Genomic DNA, 23,099 nt, shown 5'->3' on the forward strand with positions numbered 1-23,099 from the left:
TAATAATCCAGACCTTCAACCAGACTCCTGGGGCTCGTTCCAGAAAGCAGGTTTTCCTGAAACTCTGAGTTTGTTAACCCTGAGAAGAGGGAAACTCTGAGTTTTCCGTTCCAGAGAGAGAGAGTGAACTCAACCAACTCAACCTCAACCCTGAGTTTCTCCTACATGTCTGCCTTTTTCCGAAATCTGAACCAACTGAAAACAATGTCGGTCCTTTCCTCGTCAACCATCGATATGGAAATAAAAGTGATTCTAGCAGCTTTACGTCGGGAGAGGATTTTGATTACTTAGAAGGAAATTACCGTTTCTCCTACCGATCACATATCTAAACAATATTCTCCGACATTTTCAACATTTCATATCGTGGACATAATCCAGATTCTTTGCAAAGCTCTAGATTTTTTGCGAACGGGAGTTTTCTGAAAAAGGACATTTCTTTGTTGAAATAGCCGCTTATATTTACTGTTTAATATGTGAAATATGATTAAAATCATATGCCTTAGTCTACATATTTGTGCAATATTCTTATGCTTAATTTTCAGCTGCAGCCACTTTCTTTTTGTGCCTGGGGGGATTACACTGATATGAAAATGATTGTTTGCTCACTGCGCTACTTTGTGAACCACGGGAGTTGAACCTCTGTCGCCTGAACCGTAGGCAGCGTTGCTAACTGTTACACCAGTGTCACACTGTGGGACTGTAAGTAAAGACTTATCACCTTTAGATCAATCGACTGTTTCATTCATTTATACACATTAAGTCAGGCAGTGATTATCTGCCACGCCAACTGTCTCTACTTTGATGCAGTTACGTTGCTCCGCTTTCTAAGGATGACCTCGTTTTCTACATAAACACTCAGTAATATCTCTTACTCTCTCCCGGTTGCCATCGTGAATCGTAGTATCGGAGCTCCATTGATGATGGCTTTATAGAGTCGGCAGGCACGCGTGTAACTCAGAGTTTACATCCTCAGAGTTGACTGAACTAATTCAGAACAGCTGTTCTGGAACAGAAAACTCAGAGTTGGTCGACTCAGAGTTCAGGGTCCGGTTCAGAGTTGGTTGAGCCTGCTTTCTGGAACGGGCCCCTGGACGGTGCCGCTAGAAAGGAATGTTTCCAGTTTAGTTTTAAAGGACAACAGCATCAGGGCTCACCCACCATGATGAAAAGCTAAAGGCACTTTCACCAGTTTTCCTGGAGAGCCGGGGAATAACCAGACGGCCTGTTCTAGACCACCTGAGAGGTCTGGTTGCTTGGTACCTCACAAGCCTGTCAGAGAGATATTGGGGTCCCAGACCATGTAGGGTCTTAAAAACACCATTAACATGAACAAATCAATTCTAAAATGGACTGGAAGCCAGTGAAATGACCTGAGCACAGCTGTTATATGGTCCTACTTCCTGTTTGTAGTTCTCTACTGAAAGGAGTTTGGTAAGACTTTAGATGGAAATGAGGGACGAGAGATGAAAGGTCACATTTACCCTCCGTTCAACAAGATGCACCCTCAAAACAGGAAGTGATGTCACAGGTCTGACAGACAGACAGACAGACAGACAGACAGGTGTGTCCTGCCAGGTGAAGCTCAGCAGTCTATGGAGGGTCTGAAGCTTCCAGAAACCAGCCCACTTCTCTACATTCTAGGACGTCATTGTCCTGGAGAACTTTACAGTTCAGTCCAGTGGAAACCACTGACTGTCACTGGGACAGAGGAAGGAACATACTGGGAACACTGCTGTCATAGATGATGTCACTGAGGGGCTTACCTGAGCAGGTGAGATTCAGGATGGAGGAAGAGGAGAATGATGTTGCACACTCCCTCAGAGTGGATCCAGAATGAACACAGTCAGACCTGATCCCCCACACAGGTCTTCTTGAGGACTCCTCTCTCCGTCCTACAGAAACAGCAGAGCCACAGTCCAGCTCTCTACAGACAACAGCTGCTTCCTTCAGGGTCCAGCCATAGTCATACACTGGTCTCCAGTCTCCCTGTCTCACCTCCAGTGTTCCAGCACAGCGACTGGCTCCTCCCACCAACCTGACATCATCAGGCTCTGAACAGAAAGAAGAGAGTCGTCAGTCAAAGAGCAAAGTGAGTTTGATGAGAACAGAAATGAACCAGATCAAAGCTGCAGCTCCTCTTCTACCTGAGCAGGTGAGTCCAACAGCTTTGCCAGGTGAGCAGGTGTTTCTATCTGAGCCTGAGCTTCTACAGTCCAGGAGAGCAGACTCATGGCCTCCACACTGGAACTCTTTGGTCCACGTTGGAGCCCCCACGTCTCCATAGAGCGCCCCCTGGAGGACTGAAGGAGCCCCACAGCCAAGCTCCCTACAGACCACCTCTGCATCCTGCTGGTCAAAGTCAGCTTCACACACTGAGGACCACCACTGGTTGGACTGGTTGGACTTCACCTCCAGTCTGCCTGAGCACAGACTAGTCCCATTCAGCAGCCTGACAGAGTCTGGAGAGATGATAGAAGATCAAATAGAGAGAGAGAAAAGACACCAGACACCAGAGAAAAAGATGTCATGAAACTATTCAGTGATTCAAACTGGACTCAAAACAATTCCACCATCAGTTCATCATGAACACCAGAACACATGGTTACAACACCACAGCCTGCAGCCATGTTCCATCACATTCCCGTGTCCTCGTGGCTTAAGGGTGAAGCTGATGTGGTCTCTGTCCCACTGTGACACCGACGTCCACAAGCAGACAACACAACACTTCACTAACTGTGGATGCTCCACGGAATAAGGCAGGGAGACACCAACTGTGCCACGTTAACACCATATCAGCCGTGTGACAAAGAAATGTGTTGCACTCTCTTCACACAGCACTGCTGTTGCAGAATAGTGGGGACGTCCATGTTCTCCCTCATGGTCCTCATGCAGCCGCTAACCTGTGATGATCACATTAGAGCTGCACAGTTTGATGTGTGCATAAAAGCACCAGATGGTCAACGCTTCATCGGCCATCGAGCTCATTTAACACTGAATGAGTCAGGGAGGATTCAGATCCATCTGGCAGATAGAAACAGATGAAAGGGCACGTAGAATCCCAGGATGCTGCTGCAAACATGTCTGCCACTGTCATCCCTCTGAGGAGAGCCTTGGATGAGGACATGACATGAAAAACCCCCATTAACATGAACAAATCAATTCTAAAATGGACTGGAAGCCTGTGAAATGACCTGAGCACAGCTGTTATATGGTCCTACTTCCTGTTTGTAGTTCTCTACTGAAAGGAGTTTGGTAAGACTTTAGATGGAAATGAAGGACGAGAGATGAAAGGTCACATTTACCCTCCGTTCAACAAGATGGACCCTCAAAACAGGAAGTGATGTCACAGGTCTGACAGACAGACAGACAGACAGACAGACAGGTGTGTCCTGCCAGGTGGAGCTCAGCAGTCTATGGAGTAGGGGTGGGGAAAAAATCAATACTAAGATGCATCTGTCAGACCTGGACTAGAAGGAGGACTCAGGCGCAGAGTGAGGACAGTAGATCCAAGCTTTTATTTACAGGTTCACACGAATTCCAATAAACGAGTGACAACACAATGGCTATGAAAATTCACTAGGATCCTAACCTTAGGAAAAGGGGAGAGAGAGGGAAGGGAAAAGGGAAGGGGAGCGGGGATAGGGAAGGTGGCGGACGTACAAACAAGACAAAGGAAAACGCTCCGCAGGGGAGGATACAAAACAAAAGGCTAACTAAATGTCTACTCTAACAGGGACTAAATTATAAACTATAACAAACGAAAGACGCTCCAAAAGGGAGGACACAAGACTACTACAGGAATATCAAATATCGAAAAAATAGGAACAACACGAGAACACAAAACGCTCCAACAAGGGAGGAAAAAAAACGAAGCACTGAAAGGCTGAAAACAGAAAACGCTCCTAAACGAGGAGGACAAAACTATTACGAGAATCTATCTATGAACTAGGAACTGAAAACTTTAACAAAACACAAAATCACTCGTCTCGAGGAATACCTGAAACACTGAACAAAGAAGACTTGGACGCGATCGAGAGCTGTGGTCATGGGCTAGATTCAGACGTGGGACGAAATACTCTGGCAACGAGACAGGGGAAGACACAGACTATATAGACATCAGGGAGGGGAGCACAGGTGACAACAATCAGGGATTAGGGATGACGTCAGACCGGAGACACATGAGGAAGGGCAAGTGACCTGAAACGAGAGGAGAGTTACTTTTCAAAATAAAACATAAAATTCACAAGACAGAAAACCCAAGACAGGACACCCATCACCGCTGTGTGACAGCATCGTGATGCGGACGATTCGGAATCGATTCACAATTGTCAAAAATGGATTATTTTTATTCCGTATTGTTTACGGAACACAAAAGGTGGAACTCTGAAATGCAGCGCCCGGACAGTCTGTGGCGTTACACATAACAGAGACACGGCTGAGAGAGAAATCCCACCGGCACCCGCTGCATTTACACTGATAATGTTTCATCATTCATGGCTGAAACAAACACTATTACTGCTTTGTACATGTTGTGAAGTCCCAGACACACCAGGAAACTAAACGGCGTCCTGTCTGAGTTTCTACCTTTACCCAGAGGGGGATCGGTGAGTCTCATAGAGCTGCATTCACAGCAGCGGTCGCTGTCAAAGAACCACGTTGTGATTTATTTACCATTTAAAGAGAGTATGCCGAAGTAACGACGATTAGTAAAAAGTCTGAAGTCATGGTTTATTAAGTCTGTCCGTTAAGACGATACAAAATAACTTTACAAATAACTGTTTTGCATTCTGCTCGCTCAGAGCTAAGCTAGGCTAACACCGTAGCTGCTACGTAAACACTGAACATAACGTCGTCTCGGCATAAATACGGCAGAGACCTTGTTGTTGTTCGGTCTCTGTATGAGACGTAAGATACTATCCCACGGGAGACCACAGACCGCTACGCTGTGATGTGTTGAAATGCAGCTGCATTGATTATTGCATTGAAAGCTTTTTATTTGTATATCGGCTACAGTTCACTGTTTTCTCTCAGGGATAAGCTCATCGCCTGTAACAGGAGGACTTTGTGTTCATAGGAAGTCATTCTACTTGTGACAAAGAAAAGCCTTTTCTTTCATAAAAAATGAGAGAAGGTAATTAACCTGTTGATTTTCTTTAATAATTACCACAAAAGAAGGAAGTGACGAGCAAACTCTGAGTAGCAAAGTCAGATTTAATTTGTTTTTTTTTAATCATGCATGAAAATGTACACAAAAAAAATTGTTGTATCAAGATGCATCTATAATCGGTTTATAATCAAATCGTGAGGTGCCAAGAGATTCCCACCCCTAATATGGAGGGTCTGAAGCTTCCAGAAACCAGCCCACTTCTCTACTTTCTAGGACGTCATTGTCCTGGAGAACTTTACAGTTCAGTCCAGTGGAAACCACTGACTGTCACTGGGACAGAGGCAGGAACATACTGGGAACCTTGCTGTCATAGATGATGTCATAGATGATGTCACTGAGGGGCTTACCTGAGCAGGTGAGATTCAGGATGGAGGAAGAGGAGAATGATGTTGCACACTCCCTCAGAGTGGATCCAGAATGAACACAGTCAGACCTGATCTCCCACACAGGTCTTCTTGAGGACTCCTCTCTCCGTCCTACAGAAACAGCAGAGCCACAGTCCAGCTCTCTACAGACAACAGCTGCTTCCTTCAGGGTCCAGCCATAGTCAACCACTGGTCTCCAGTCTCCCTGATGTCTCACCTCCAGTGTTCCAGCACAGCGACTGGCTCCTCCCACCAACCTGACAGGCTCTGAACAGAAAGAAGAGAGTCGTCAGTCAAAGAGCAAAGTGAGTTTGATGAGAACAGAAATGAACCAGATCAAAGCTGCAGCTCCTCTTCTACCTGAGCAGGTGAGTCCAACAGCTTTGCCAGGTGAGCAGGTGTTTCTATCTGAGCCTGAGCTTCTACAGTCCAGGAGAGCAGACTCATGGCCTCCACACTGGAACTCTTTGGTCCACGTTGGAGCCCCCACGTCTCCATAGAGCGCCCCCTGGAGGACTGAAGGAGCCCCACAGCCAAGCTCCCTACAGACCACCTCTGCATCCTGCTGGTCAAAGTCAGCTTCACACACTGAGGACCACCACTGGTTGGACTGGTTGGACTTCACCTCCAGTCTGCCTGAGCACAGACTAGTCCCATTCAGCAGCCTGACAGAGTCTGGAGAGATGATAGAAGATCAAATAGAGAGAGAGAAAAGACACCAGACACCAGAGAAAAAGATGTCATGAAACTATTCAGTGATTCAAACTGGACTCAAAACAATTCCACCATCAGTTCATCATTTACAGTTTTTCTCAATTGCTTTGCCACAATTCTCAAAAGATAATGAATATTTTCTAAACAACATGTGTAAACCTCCAAACCACTGGCCACTGCTTCACAACAGATTATCATTTCTCATTCTTTTAAAGAAATTGCAAATGTTTTAGCACATATATGCAAATGAGTACAATTATCTACAATTTGCACAATTAATGATTGAACATATCTTGCTGATCAAAACTGATTATGTTGCTTCTCAGTTGAATAGTTGTTCTCTTCAAAACATGTATGAATTATTTCATGGTGTGAGTCATCACATGTACAATAGTCCATTCAACTGTCTAAATGTGTCAGCATATATACCATGAATATCATTATGTACTATGGAGTATTTTCTAACGTCCACTAAACTGGTAAATTGTCTGTCAGGAGAAACTTGAACTTCACTAACCAATGAGGAGTTTGTCCCATCTTACATCAACCAATCACACGTCATCTCCAGTCAGCTGACAGGTGCTATTCATGAGTACGGCTGTTACCAAACATATTTATAGAGCTGGACTACAACAGAATAACCACAATGTCTGAACATGGAGGAACCTGCTCAGGTACATCATGAACAGGGCAACTGTAACCGTTTCCATGGAAACGTGAGTGCAGTGTGTAATACTGTAAAAGAAACTTGTACTGATGAAATCAGCATGTGGATAGTATTCAGTTTAGTGTTCAGTTCACTGGACAAACAGAACATTCTAGTAGAGGAAACATTCAGGGTCAACTAAAGAAATAGGACAAACCTGAAATGTGGATATAAGGAACATTTCCAGGCTCCACTGCCGTCCTGAAAAACATCTAAACATTCTGACCACCATTGTTTCCATGAGGTCAAAGGAACTTTTCATTTGGAGGGCAGAGACTTTTTATATGAGACACTAACTTTGTTTTGAAGCACGACTTCAATGTTTTGAGTGAGTTCTGACCTTTTGCAGGTGAGTTATGGTGTTGTGTTGGAACATGGAAGCTATTTAGACAAATCAGGTTCTGAGAATATTAACAAAGTTTCAAGAGATGAGCCAAAGAAATTGAAATAAACTGTAACACCAGAACATGTTTAGAACACCACAGCCTGCAGCAGTGTTACATCACGTTTACATGAATACACTCTAACAACTGTTATCCATTGTTCAACACTTTCAATATGTTTTCAAGCAGAAACACATCATCATCTGCAGATCCTCTATTCTGTTCCTTCTGCTCAGAGACTCCACAAACGTTGCTCTCCACACAGAGAAGTTACAACTTTGGATTCTCTCTTATCTTCCTGAGAATAAAGCTGTGTTTAGAAACGTGGTCTAAACCAATAAGAGACAGAGCTCGGGCGGGTCCTTGCCTCTGATTGGCTGTGGTCCTTTTCACTGCTGTAAATTGTGTCAGTTCGAAAAATGCAAGCGAGCTGAGCCGGTACTTTTCTTTGAAAATGAAGAGAGGCAGAAAGCCTGGCCCCAAGACAATTAATTAATTAATTAAAAAGCCCAAAAATATGCCTTCAGACAGGACTGGTTGAAGCAATTTCCCTGGCTGATGTACGATGAAGAAAGGGACTCAATGCACTGCATTTATTGTCGGGAGTGCGGTCAGAATATGGCCGGTAATAGTGCGTTTGTGGAAGAGTCTCTACGAAGGAGTGCGTTATTGTCTACTGCTGCATTTTGCATAAAGGGAGGCCGGTCAACATGTTAATTGGACATGTCGGGTGGAGCATGGACACACAGTGTTTGAAGGCCCACATTACAGCATGAGACATCATGAATAGGAAATTGTATAGTAGCCTATTCCTAATATTATTAAAAATGAATAGCCTAAGTAAAAATATAAGTAGGCTAGGCTAAGATCACATGAACAGTTTTCCATTTGCAATCTATAGGCTAGTGACCTGTATGATCTTTTAATTCTTGAGGAATTTATGCTGCCACAAAGCAAGCATTTGCTGCGTTTGGGCATCAGTGTGCAGATTGGCTGGAGAAAACGGGTGCTCTGGGTGCTGATGGTGCTGCAGTTAACCTAGGCCATAAGGGGGCGTCATTATGTCAAAGGAGAGCGATGAAAAGGTGACCTTTTGGTGTTAAAGGCGACCCGATGAAAAATGTGGGTGCACCTGAATTTTGTGCTGGTGCACCTAAAAAAAAAAGTTAGTCTGGAGCCCTGTAAGGAGGTGTTCAGGGTGAAGGACTCCACGTGGGGGTGGAGATACTGACGAGCCCCGACTGAGCTGCTCAGAGTTGTGGCCACTTTTGGTGCCTGCTATGGTGGCAACCAAAGAACCTGCTGGTGGAAACCAGCGGCTCAGAAAGCTGTGGAGCTGAAGAAGGAGTCCTTTCAGGCTGCTTGGTGGTCGGCCCAGAGGACTCCTGAAGCAGCACACGTGGAGGTTTCTCTCATACAGATATCTTGGTGCATTCAGCAGATATGTTGAATATGTTGAATTACCAACAGCTGACAGCTTTCTAGATAAGTAAGAATGAAGAAAGTGAAACAACCACATTGCATGCATCTTTGTCATGACGTCATCGCTTCTAGAGCTCCGTCCATATCTTTGTTTCATTTCACGGAGCGCTGCCGCGCCGTTATTTCTGCGTGCGCTGCTGTCGCTGTTTCTGTGGTGAGATTGTGATTCAGAAAACTTTACTGTTCATCAGACTTCATGTGTCAAAAGCATCCGTTTATGTGGGCAGGCCAAGACGAGGAGGACGAGATTTCCTAGTGTTAAAAACACGTTTCTAAAAAAACATATACTCATTTCATTACATACATGTATACATTCCAATAGTACTGATTTGTTTACTATTCTAATTATATTCGGTTCCAGAAGTTCGTTCCAACAGCCCTAAAACATTCTAGTAGTTTTATTATAATTCCTTGTTATTCAGAGACCATGAACATGTGCATAAATATGCAAATGTGTGTGCAATCATTGATGGACTTTCACCGTGTCTGAAGTCAGCGCGTCTGTCGATCCACTCGCCGCTATTTAAGTTTCACTATCAGTTGTGAATCAGTTCATTTCTCAATGTTTCTAACGTCAGATTGTGTTTGGAGCTGCTCATCACATGGATTCTTGTGGGTCATTTGATGACAAAACTCAGAAAAAACTTATCATAAACATCTTCGACATGACTATCAATCACTGTGTGTGTGCGTGTGTGTGTATATATATATATATATATATATATATATATATATATATATATATATATATATATATTAGAGAAAACAAAGACTTTTATGAATTCAATGAAATTCCGCATTTTACATTTGATTACATTTTCATTGTCAAAATATGTGATTCTGTCATAGGGCCCTACTCAGCACGCCCTAGTTTGAAAACCACAGTCATAGATGATGTCATAGATGATGTCACTGAGGGGTTTACCTGAGCAGGTGAGATCCAGGATGGAGGCAGAGTAGTCTGATCCTGCACACTCCCTCAGAGTGGATCCAGAATGAACACAGCCAGACCTGATCCCCCACACAGGTCTGTATGAGGACTCCTTTCTCCGTCCTACAGAAACAGCAGAGCCACAGTCCAGCTCTCTACAGGCAACAGCTGCTTCCTTCAGGGTCCAGTCATCGCCCTTCACTGGTCTCCAGTCTCCCTGTCTCACCTCCAGTGTTCCAGCACAGCGACTGGCTCCTCCCACCAACCTGACATCATCAGGCTCTGAACAGAAAGAAGAGAGTCGTCAGTCAAAGAGAAAAGTGAGTTTGATGAGAACAGAAATGAACCAGATCAAAGCTGCAGCTCCTCTTCTACCTGAGCAGGTGAGTCCAACAGCTTTGCCAGGTGAGCAGGTGTTTCTATCTGAGCCTGAGCTTCTACAGTCCAGGAGAGCAGACTCATGGCCTCCACACTGGAACTCTTTGGTCCACGTTGGAGCCCCCACGTCTCCATAGAGCGCCCCCTGGAGGACTGAAGGAGCCCCACAGCCAAGCTCCCTACAGACCACCTCTGCATCCTGCTGGTCAAAGTCAGCTTCACAGACTGAGGACCACCACTGGTTGGACTGGTTGGACTTCACCTCCAGTCTGCCTGAGCACAGACTAGTCCCATTCAGCAGCCTGACAGAGTCTGGAGAGATGATAGAAGATCAAATAGAGAGAGAGAAAAGACACCAGACACCAGAGAAAAAGATGTCATGAAACTATTCAGTGATTCAAACTGGACTCAAAACAATTCCACCATCAGTTCATCATTTACAGTTTTTCTCAATTGCTTTGCCACAATTCTCAAAAGATAATGAATATTTTCTAAACAACATGTGTAAACCTCCAAACCACTGGCCACTGCTTCACAACAGATTATCATTTCTCATTCTTTTAAGTAAATTGCAAATATTTTAGCACATATATGCAAATGAGTACAATTATCTACTATTTGCACAATTAATGATTGAACATATCTTGCTGATCAAAACTGATTATGTTGCTTCTCAGTTGAATAGTTGTTCTCTTCAAAACATGTATGAATTCTTTCATGGTGTGAGTCATCACATGTACAATAGTCCATTCAACTGTCTAAATGTGTCAGCATGTATACTAGGGGTGTCAACGTTTAATGCTAATGCTAATGCTAATCCCATGAAATCAAAGCCATTGTAAGTGGTTGCGCATGGATCCCGTGCTGTTACTATAAGCCAACTTTGCCTGGCATGAATTACACTCAACTGTTGTACATATAATACTACACACACAGGGCTTGATGTTGTTTTGAAGGAGCGCCGTCTGCATATATTTCTAGTCAACACTCGACCTGCATCAGCGCATGTGAATACGAGCGGATCTGTGCGAGCAGGCAGCGCGAGCGCAGCGGATTTTGGACGGAGACACACAGCCGCATTTTGATTATAAAGTACCGGTCCGGTCCGGTTCCGCTCACACCACGAGTCTGAAGAGTGCAACAGCTTATCAAAATACAGTGTCAACTTTCCGAGTTTTCAAAGTAGAAAGCGACATCGTGGTGGTTCAACGAGGCGGACGGTCATCAGAACAACATCAAGAACGTACACGAAGAAGAACGTAGCGGGGGCGCGCGGTGAGGATTGTTGTGGCCGCGCGCCTTAAGGAGCAAGTCTCCACTGTGCTGCGCGGAGATGAGAGAGGGCAGCTCATATCAGACACTATACGGCCAGCATCAGTGGCGGTCCTAGGTTTCATGACGCCCTGGGCGAACCTCACCTCCAGCCCCCCCCCCACATACACACACACACACACACAAATGGACCCCCCCCTGCCCCCCTGTTCAGACCAGACGGTAATTCTCCGCGACGGTCGACAAGCGCTTCTGCTCATCTGTTGTTCATTCAGAGCTATTTTTTATCATAACCTCATAAAATAAATATGCCATGTTTCTGTAACCAAAAAGTTTGTACACTTCTTCTATTTATCCGTTGAGAGAGAGAGAGAGAGAGAGAGAGAGAGAGAGAGAGAGACACACAGACAGAGAGAGAGAGTGTGTATTGTAGTAGACAGTGTAGATATACAGTTGAAATACACATATTTGTTTATCTACTCTTCACATTTATTAAATGTATTTTCTCTTCCTGTTTCCCAGTACGAGTTTAGATACACAAATATCGCATTTGTCAATTGCGGTATTTTATTTTGAAAATTGCTTTAATTTTGAAAATTGACCGGATTGTCTCGTGTTTCTTCGTGTTCCTGCCAGAATTGACACGATCTCTCGCGGCGCGCGCAAAAAACAGAGCAGACGCCGAAACGATCGCTTCACGGCGCGGGGCGGCCGCGCCTATTCGCGGTGTGAACCAGTCTCTCTCAGCATCAGCAGACGCACCTTTTTTTTGTGCGGGCGCTCATGCCGCCCCTCCACGAATGCCGCCCTGGGCGGCTGCCCATACTGCCCATATGAGAAACCGCCACTGGCCAGCATTTTTTTATGTTTTTTTTTTCACTAAACGGGCCAGTAAATATTCCTTCACGGGCCGGATACTATAGCCGTATATATTGGTGAGAAATAAACGAGAAGGAGGGGAAATGACGTGTAAACGGTTATGGATTTTTCTAAACGGTTACGATTTATTATTGTATCGTTGACACCCCTAATATAAACCATGAATATCATCAGTGGTGGACAGTAACGGAGTATATTTACTTAAGTACTGTACTTAAGTACATATCCAGAGGATTTTGTATTAGATTTCTTTGGTACTTATTACTCTTACTTGAATACATTTCCAAGACAAATACTTTTACTTTTCAAGGGCGTAGAATTGGGTAGGGACGCTAGGGACACGTCCCTACCAATATTCAGCCGCTACTGTGTAGTCACATACAACCGCTGTCCGTAGTGTTTAGTCAATGATTATGGCACACAAAGGGTTAAGTCGGTCTCTGCTAGAAGTCCCGCCTCTAACCTAAATACCGCTCCCTGATTGGCTGCCGGTTTCTCGCTAACTTACATGTGATTGGCTGTCCCCACTGTCACTCCTTCTGCTTGTTAAAACTACCTGCAACCTGCTAGTTGGACCGGACGAGAGGCAGTGCATGTTATCTGCAGGTTGTCAACATGTTCGGCATTTGTTCTTCCTGGGTCACGTCAGCTAGATGGATATTAATATCAGTGGTGTCATTTACATTTGTGTTTGTGTCTGTTTGCGTGCGTGTGTGCATGCGTCTACGTGTGTACCACTAGCGGCGCCAGGATTTTGATTGTGGGTGGGCCACAAGAAAAGTGGATGGGCCAATTAAAATAAGCCAAAAAAAAAAAAAAAAAAAACGGGTTTCCCCTTCATCTCTGTTTCAGCACTGAGGACAGCGACTCAGTAGCCTACCTGTGTGGCTCTTGTGTCGCTGTCCTCAGCTCAGTGCTGAAGCGGACAAAGACCTTGGCAGTAAGCCTGACTTCATTTATCTCTTTTGAACGTTCATACAACAAGACTGAAACGGAATTATATCTTTGGAGGGTCTATTTAATAGCTACCGTCTGTGTCTATCTCATGGATCATGGTCTGTCTGTTCTGTCTGATTTCTCATCTCAAAGCTTGCGCGCCAAAGTCATTCATTTTATTGGATCACTTGCTGGTGACGATGCAGCCTGTGGGCGGGCTTAGTAGTCCACACGGGGTAGAAGCCGCTGATTGGCTGAGAAGCTTTCACTCAAAGCTTTCCTCAGGCTGCTTATTGGATGAACAGCTAGAAAGAAAATCACTCACTAATCAGTAGGCATGAGTCAAAATGGGCGGGCCCAGGCCTAAAATGGGTGGGCCCAGGCCCACCAGGCCCAATAGTAGCGCCGCGCCTGGTGTGTACGTGTGTACGTGCGTGTGTGTGTGTGTGTACGTGTGTACGTGTGTACGTGTGTACGTGCGTTCGTGTGTGCTGTCCAGGATTTGAAGGATGTCAAAGAAAAGAAAAGTGGAGATAAGAGACTTCTTTAGGAGTCAAAGTGTAAGTTATTTCAAGGGTGTATAGGTAGAGGCTCAATAATACAGATATTGAATAAAAGAGAATATTTAATGCCAAAGAGATACACTTTGTTAAAGTTATTTTTTCATTCTTATTTTCATGTATTTGTGTAGAAGAGAGCAACGGTTTAAAAACACAAATAAAGAACATTTGTGGTGGAAATACAATAAAACCTCAGATTCTAGATGATCATGTGATTTTATAATTATCAAATATAATTAATTCATATTAAGTAATCTTAATATTTAGTAAAAGCCTTTTTTGCTCAGGCAATAACTGTACCATCAAGCTCTATGATCATTGTATCCCTAATGTATCTGTTCATGTCATGCATCAACACATTGTGTAAGGTGACAGACTGCAGAGAGGCTGGAGGAGGTAGAGGAGGAGAGGCTGGAGGAGGAGGAGAAGGAGAGGCTGGAGGAGGTAGAGGCAGGAGAAGCTGGAGGAGGTAGAGAAGGAGAAGCTGGAGGAGGAGGAGAAGGAGAGGCTGGAGGAGGAGGAGAAGGAGAGGCTGGAGGAGGAGGAGAAGGAGAGGCCAGAGAAGGTAGAGGAAGAGAGGCTGGAGGAGAAGGAGAGGCTGGAGGAGGTAGAGAAGGAGAGGCTGGAGGAGATGGAGGAAGAGACTTGACAATAGTGATCTGACAGAAATCTGCCAGCAGTTCATTTCTGTTACAGACCGGCGTGGGCATGTGTTTGGCTCTTTCAAATAGAAACAACCAGTGGACACTAATCTGCTTGTATTTAAGTATTAGTGACAAACACATTTACATTTCATTTATATTTATTTACAATGTTGTATTGTATTTATGTATTTCCAATGTTGTTGATGGACAGTAGGCTATGTTAATTGACAGTATGATGCACAGTAGCACTACAGCCCTGAAGCCCTGCACTAAAGAGTAAAGATGAGAACTCTTTGAAGTTGCCTACTTGTCTTTCATTAGTTGCTTTAACCTATAACATCTTCATGACGTGAAATTATGATTGCTCGAGTTAATTTCTAGAAAGGCTGAAAAGTACTCGTTACTTTCAGGTCTGCTCTTTTTTTTTTTCTTTCTTTTTGGTTTAAATACTATTGAACACAAGCTGTGTTTGTCAAAGAAGGAAACCTATCACAGTGCACGCTCTCCACTGGGATCTACGTAAAAGCAGAAATACGTAATCCCTCCCCATAAGGATACCGCCAAAGTAGCCACGCTCTCCACTGTGTTTGTCAACACAAAACCGCGACAATGACTGAGTCTCAGACTGAGTGTGATAATGATCCGGAGGAACTTTCAGAACATCCTTGGCCTTATCTGGACTCCATGTTTGAGTTTTACAGAGTAAAAAACATGGACACAGACAAACAGTCATATATTTTCCAATGTGTATTGTGTTTGCCGAAGGAAAACTACATCTCTGCTTTCAACAACTCCACGTCCAACTTAAAGAAACACGTTGACGTAAGTTAACCAGACTTTCACCGTGTGTTTTTCCTATTTGTCTCGGTCAATGTCATCGTGTTGTGAGAATGTGAGTGTGTGTTGATCACAAAAACTACATTTTGTAGGAAGTGGCACTGTGTGTGTGTGTGTGTGTGTGTGTGTGTGTGTGTGTGTGTGTGTGTGTGTGTGTGTGTGTGTGTGTGTGTGTGTGTGTGTGTGTGTGTGTGTGTGTGTTGTGGTTTGAAACGGAGACAGACAAGACAGACATGGGGAGACAGAGTTTGTTGTGCTCCTATATTGTCCTTCCTGTAAAGACAAGTGACCTCAACATTGAGTTATTGAAAGCAGAGATGTCGTTTCTTGTAAAACAGTGATTCTCAACCAGTGGTGTGGGGACAACATTGGTCTTTGAGGGGGTTCCAGTTCCCAATGATAGAGAGTTCGTTGGACGGTGCAGGTTCATCTGGTTACAATTTCAATGATTGTTAATAAACATCTGCATCTGCAACATCTGCTGTAGTCCTGTGATCCCATTCATTTGATTTGAAATGTACTCTTACTTTTATTTAAAGTAAATTTAATAGCATGTACTTTTGGATACTTAAGTACCTTTTAAAAGCAAGTTCTTTTTTACTCTTACTCGAGTACCATGTCGACTGAGCTACTTTTACTTGTAACGGAGTAAATGTTGACCAGTAGTATTTGTACTCTTACTCAAGTACTGGGGTCGTGTACTCTGTCCATCTCTGAATATCATTATGTACTATGGAGTATTTTCTAACGTCCACTAAACTGGTAAATTGTCTGTCAGGAGAAACTTGAACTTCACTAACCAATGAGGAGTTTGTCCCATCTTACATCAACCAATCACACGTCATCTCCAGTCAGCTGACAGGTGCTATTCATGAGTACGGCTGTTACCAAACATATTTATAGAGCTGGACTACAACAGAATAACCACAATGTCTGAACATGGAGGAACCTGCTCAGGTACATCATGAACAGGGCAACTGTAACCGTTTCCATGGAAACGTGAGTGCAGTGTGTAATACTGTAAAAGAAACTTGTACTGATGAAATCAGCATGTGGATAGTATTCAGTTTAGTGTTCAGTTCACTGGACAAACAGAACATTCTAGTAGAGGAAACATTCAGGGTCAACTAAAGAAATAGGACAAACCTGAAATGTGGATATAAGGAACATTTCCAGGCTCCACTGCCGTCCTGAAAAACATCTAAACATTCTGACCACCATTGTTTCCATGAGGTCAAAGGAACTTTTCATTTGGAGGGCAGAGACTTTTTATATGAGACACTAACTTTGTTTTGAAGCACGACTTCAATGTTTTGAGTGAGTTCTGACCTTTTGCAGGTGAGTTATGGTGTTGTGTTGGAACATGGAAGCTATTTAGACAAATCAGGTTCTGAGAATATTAACAAAGTTTCAAGAGATGTTCTAAAGATATTGAAATAAACTGTAACACCAGAACATGTTTAGAACACCACAGCCTGCAGCAGTGACACACAGCAACATTACTGATGATGTCATAGATGATGTCACTGAGGGGCTTACCTGAGCAGGTGAGATTCAGGATGGAGGAAGAGGAGACTGATGCTGCACACTCCCTCAGAGTGGATCCAGAATGAACACAGTCAGACCTGATCCTCCACACAGGTCTGTATGAGGACTCCTTTCTCCGTCCTACAGAAACAGCAGAGCCACAGTCCAGCTCTCTACAGGCAACAGCTGCTTCCTTCAGGGTCCAGACATCGTCATACACTGGTCTCCAGTCTCCCTGATGTCTCACCTCCAGTGTTCCAGCACAGCGACTGGCTCCTCCCACCAACCTGACAGGCTCTGAACAGAAAGAAGAGAGTCGTCAGTCAAAGAGCAAAGTGAGTTTGATGAGAACAGAAATGAACCAGATCAAAGCTGCAGCTCCTCTTCTACCTGAGCAGGTGAGTCCAACAGCTTTGCCAGGTGAGCAGGTGTTTCTATCTGAGCCTGAGCTTCTACAGTCCAGGAGAGCAGACTCATGGCCTCCACACTGGAACTCTTTGGTCCACGTTGGAGCCCCCACGTCTCCATAGAGCGCCCCCTGGAGGACTGAAGGAGCCCCACAGCCAAGCTCCCTACAGACCACCTCTGCATCCTGCTGGTCAAAGTCAGCTTCACACACTGAGGACCACCACTGGTTGGACTGGTTGGACTTCACCTCCAGTCTGCCTGAGCACAGACTAGTCCCATTCAGCAGCCTGACAGAGTCTGGAGAGATGATAGAAGATCAAATAGAGAGAGAGAAAAGACACCAGACACCAGAGAAAAAGATGTCATGAAACTATTCAGTGATTCAAACTGGACTCAAAACAATTCCACCATCAGTTCATCATTTACTGTTTTCCTCAATTGCTTTGCCACAATTCTCAAAAGATAATGAATATTTTCTAAACAACATGTGTAAACCTCCAAACCACTGGCCACTGCTTCACAACAGATTATCATTTCTCATTCTTTTAGACAAATTGCAAATGTTTTAGCACATATATGCAAATGAGTACAATTATCTACAATTTGCACAATTAATGATTGAACATATCTTGCTGATCAAAACTGATTATGTTGCTTCTCAGTTGAATAGTTGTTCTCTTCAAAACATGTATGAATTCTTTCATGGTGTGAGTCATCACATGTACAATAGTCCGTTCAACTGTCTAAATGTGTCAGCATATATACCATGAATATCATTATGTACTATGGAGTATTTTCTAACGTCCACTAAACTGGTAAATTGTCTGTCAGGAGAAACTTGAACTTCACTAACCAATGAGGAGTTTGTCCCATCTTACATCAACCAATCACACGTCATCTCCAGTCAGCTGACAGGTGCTATTCATGAGTACGGCTGTTACCAAACATATTTATAGAGCTGGACTACAACAGAATAACCACAATGTCTGAACATGGAGGAACCTGCTCAGGTACATCATGAACAGGGCAACTGTAACCGTTTCCATGGAAACGTGAGTGCAGTGTGTAATACTGTAAAAGAAACTTGTACTGATGAAATCAGCATGTGGATAGTATTCAGTTTAGTGTTCAGTTCACTGGACAAACAGAACATTCTAGTAGAGGAAACATTCAGGGTCAACTTAAGAAATAGGACAAACCTGAAATGTGGATATAAGGAACATTTCCAGGCTCCACTGCCGTCCTGAAAAACATCTAAACATTCTGACCACCATTGTTTGCATGAGGTCAAAGGAACTTTTCATTTGGAGGGCAGAGACTTTTTATATGAGACACTAACTTTGTTTTGAAGCACGACTTCAATGTTTTGAGTGAGTTCTGACCTTTTGCAGGTGAGTTATGGTGTTGTGTTGGAACATGGAAGCTATTTAGACAAATCAGGTTCTGAGAATATTAACAAAGTTTCAAGAGATGAGCCAAAGAAATTGAAATAAACTGTAACACCAGAACACATGTTTAGAACACCACAGCCTGCAGCAGTGACACACAGCAACATTACTGATGATGTCATAGATGATGTCACTGAGGGGCTTACCTGAGCAGGTGAGATTCAGGATGTAGGAAGAGGAATCTGATGTTGCACACTCCCTCAGAGTGGATCCAGAATGAACACAGTCAGACCTGATCCACCACACAGGTCTGTCTGAGGACTCCTCTCTCAGTCCTACAGAAACAGCAGAGCCACAGTCCAGCTCTCTACAGGCAACAGCTGCTTCCTTCAGGGTCCAGTCATAGTCATACACTGGTCTCCAGTCTCCCTGTCTCATCTCCAGTAATCCAGCACAGCGACTGGCTCCTCCCACCAACCTGACATCATCAGGCTCTGAACAGAAAGAAGAGAGTCGTCAGTGAAAGAAGTGAAGATTCTGCTTTCTTTCTCTCTTGTTAATTTCTCTATTTACCTGTTGAGTTGTGATTTCCTTCAACCTGGAGTCCTGGAGAAACACAAACATATATATTGTTTTCATTCAATGAAATAAAATCAACAAACATGTTTTCAAATGATGTTGAAGAGAGCGAATATCTGGTCGATGTGACCACTGCTCTTTGAAAATCCTGTTTGTGTCCACTCCTGCATCCATCCTTCTGAGGACAAGCAGATGATGGAGGGAGACAGGAGAGAGACAGACAGCAGATGATGGAGGGAGACAGGAGAGAGACAGACAGCAGATGATGGAGGGAGACAGGAGAGAGACAGACAGCAGATGATGGAGGGAGACAGGAGAGAGACAGACAGCAGATGATGGAGGGAGACAGGAGAGAGACAGACAGCAGATGATGGAGGGAGACAGGAGAGAGACAGACAGCAGATGATGGAGGGAGACAGGAGAGAGACAGACAGCAGATGATGGAGGGAGACAGGAGAGAGACAGACAGCAGAAGATTGAGGGAGACAGGAGAGACAGACAGCAGGTGATGGAGGGAGACAGGAGAGAGACAGACAGCAGATGATGGAGAGAGACAGGAGAGAGACAGACAGCAGATGATGGAGGGAGACAGGAGAGAGACAGACAGCAGATGATGGAGGGAGACAGGAGAGAGATAGACAGCAGATGATGGAGGGAGACAAGAGAGAGACAGACAGCAGATGATGGAGGGAGACAGGAGAGAGACAGACAGCAGATGATGGAGGGAGACAGGAGAGAGACAGACAGCAGATGATGGAGGGAGACAGGAGAGAGACAGACAGCAGATGATGGAGGGAGACAGGAGAGAGACAGACAGCAGATAATGGAGGGAGACAGGAGAGAGACAGACAGCAGATGATGGAGGGAGACAGGAGAGAGACAGACAGCAGATGATGGAGGGAGACAGGAGAGAGACAGACAGCAGATGATGGAGGGAGACAGGAGAGAGATAGACAGCAGATTATGGAGGGAGACAAGAGAGAGACAGACAGTAGATGATGGAGGGAGAGAAGAGAGAGACAGACAGCAGATGATGGAGGGAGACAGGAGAGAGACAGACAGCAGATGATGGAGGGAGACAGGAGAGAGACAGACATGGAAATATCCAAATCATATGTCATTACTAACCCTTTTCAATAATCAATCATTACTTTTGAAAATCTTCATGGAAAATTAGGTGAAAAGTGTGTTTTATGGTCACAAAGGTGACCGGTGGGATAATGTCTATGTTAGCATATTTCTCCTTCACAGTCTTATAAAATACTTCTAAAATGTAAAACTCTGTTTCTGGCAGCATCTCCATCATCGCCACTAAAATACTTCATCACATGCTAGTGTGACTATTTTCCATATCAAAAGTCCTCATACATCACCGATATGAATTAGGGCTGCACAATTAATCGAATTTTAATCACGATCACGATTTTGGCTGCCACGATTAAATTAAGATGATCGTCGGCGATTTTCTCAACCCAATAGTCAGCCGACCACCAGGGGGCGACCGAAAGGTTAGGGCTTCATTAAGCTGCCTAAACTGCAAGCGAGCGAACCCTGCAGCAGCGGCAGCCTCAAATGATATAAAGGTACAGACACACCAACTCCGGCAACGGACGTCAAATCAACGGATCCCATTCATTGTCTATGTAGAGCAGAGCAGGAGCTCCGCATGATGGATACGGCACGTCGAGTTGACGGCCCTGTCGCCGTATGTGAATTTGCATAAAGTTCGATAGATTGAACTTTATGCAAATGACGTCCGTCCAACGCAATGCCGCCGGCTCCAGAAACTTCGTTCAAACTATCAAACTAGGCAGTGTTGATCAAATATGAATCCAGATTCTGTTACTGCACTACACATTTCCCGCCTCAAATGTTTTCAGAAACATGCTTTAGCGTGTAGTTTAACTGTAAAATGAGATCGTTTGTGGCCCGGCCGCCATGTTGGAAACGGCAGAGCGAAACTCAAGTCCCGCCCACTTCCCAGGACGTCTATCCAATTGATCCAACTTGAACACAGAAGCGCCCACTCGCCGGTGCGTTCGACCATCCGTTCCGTCCGTATCCGTCGCTGCCGGAGTTGGTGTGTCTGTACCATGTGAGAGCGGGTGTGAGACGCATGAGAGTGTGAGACGCGATGTCGGGAGCAGCATCTGGAGGTGAGGAGCAGCTTGTGCCTCGTAAGGGCTCCACTTCCATTGTGTGTCTGCATAGGCTTCATTTTTTTCATTTGTTTGCACTTTATGATTGCACTTTGCAATGGCATATTTAATTTTTGCCCTTTGTCTTGGGTACATTTTATTTTATTATTTATGATTTATGATTATTTTAAGTTTCAATGTGAAGATTTGTCCACATAATGTTTCTTAAAAAAAGTGCAATAAAAAGACATGTTTTACTGAACATAATGAATAATCGTGATTAATAATCATGATTACAATATTGATCAAAATAATCGTGATTATCATTTTGGCCATAATCGTGCAGCCCTAATATGAATACAGAAAGCAAACTCAAAACATCTCCTTTATTGTAACATTGTGACTTTTGGAAAATGTATTGAAACCTTCATGTTCTAACTTTGTTCTAACATTTTATCTTGTACTTTAGTTCAATATTACTTTAGTGCATTCATTGTAACATTGTAATATTTAATCTGTAGACCAGTCACATGATTCATTTACAACAGTGTTTCCCCCACGTTCAGCGCGCCGCTGCTGAATTTTCTCCGCCGCTGCAAGAAAAATCCTTTTTTTTTTTTTTTTTTTTACGTAGCTCCTTTTAGAAAATGTACAGCGCGTAACGTCAATTGCGCAGCACGCGGCACATCGTCACGTAACCAACATCAAAGAAGAAAAATGTGTCGCTACATGACCACCAGTGTTAAAAACCCTCTGAGCCCAATCATTTTATTGTATCTATAAACCGCAACCTCCGTGCCGTTTTTCCTCTAGTATTGTGTGTGTGTGTGTAGGCCTATGTGTGTGTGTGCGTGTTGTCGCTCTTTTTGGGATCACTCATAGCCTTTACAGGAGCTTATATCCAGTCAGGAATTTATAGCCTAGGTATTTTCGGGAACTTTGAAAAATGAATCCATACTGTTAGATCCGATGTTGTTCTTTATTGCCATATAAAATCCGTTTTCATCGCGTATTTTAGTTAGGGATTTATGCTCATCGCCTGTAAGCATGTGGTCATTAGCATAAATGCAGGGAAAAAACCTAAGGACTTCTTAAAAGATCATGAATAGTTTCTATTATGTATAACTTATATTTATTTTATAATTTTCTCATCACTTTTTGACTCCCAAGACTAAGAAGAAGTGTTTTAAGCAATAACAAGCTTAATCAATTTGCCTTTTTTGTGTCATATCAATAAATAATTGTGAGATATTATTTGCTTTTTTTTTTTTACAGTCTAATTGATAATTTCCTACATTCAAACGACATCACTGCAGCACACATATTCTGATAGTCCAGGTTGTGACCTAAATAAATGATAGCTTGACAGCTATGCATTATAAGGGTGATGAATGCAATCTTAATAAGAGAATAAATCCAGACGAACCAAAACATCTCAAAAATGGCTTAGGGCTCAGAGGTTAAAAGGCTGGTACAAGCTCTTAAGGGATGCACTGTGCACAATGCACAATGCACAATGCATATATATTTTTATATACAAAAATATAAAAATCTGTAAATGAAGACACAAAAGGCAAAGTTACAACACCAATAATCCCATCTACAGTAATACACAGGACTGTTTGAATAGGATTTAAGTGCATATTCTCCTCTCAAAGTGCACCAGATTCATGCATTCCAATGTAAAGGGTACAAAAAAAATTCGGCCGGGGGGGCATGCCCCCGGACCCCCCTAGAGGGTCCGGGGACCACACCACCGCTGCTGAAAAAAATCCTGCGGGAAACACTGTACAATATAGGGGTTA

The 23,099-nt window shown here is 43.7% G+C and overlaps 2 protein-coding genes across 2 annotated transcripts in view; both read right to left on the reverse strand.

Moving 5' to 3' along the window:
- LOC311010065 (uncharacterized protein) overlaps positions 1-23,099 on the reverse strand; it is a gene marked incomplete at both ends in the record, with an annotated part of 49,945 nt that overhangs the window by 10,858 nt on the left and 15,988 nt on the right. Inside the window, one exon of the mRNA XM_084004546.1 lies at positions 18,784-19,071. Within this exon, the coding sequence (XP_083860672.1) occupies positions 18,784-19,071 (288 nt within the window). The remainder of the gene's footprint in view (positions 1-18,783; positions 19,072-23,099) is intronic.
- LOC311010020 (scavenger receptor cysteine-rich type 1 protein M130-like) lies at positions 1,228-10,445 on the reverse strand (the record flags this gene model as incomplete). Its single annotated transcript, XM_084004502.1, has 7 exons — positions 1,228-1,269; positions 1,864-2,051; positions 2,145-2,459; positions 5,515-5,799; positions 5,893-6,207; positions 9,743-10,030; positions 10,124-10,445. Coding segments are annotated over 7 exons (1,755 nt in total), but the record flags the coding sequence as incomplete, so codon positions are not given.

This window comes from Eutrigla gurnardus, assembly GCF_963514095.1.
Source record: "Eutrigla gurnardus genome assembly, chromosome: 24".
In the NCBI taxonomy this organism is placed as follows: Eukaryota; Metazoa; Chordata; class Actinopteri; order Perciformes; family Triglidae; genus Eutrigla; species Eutrigla gurnardus.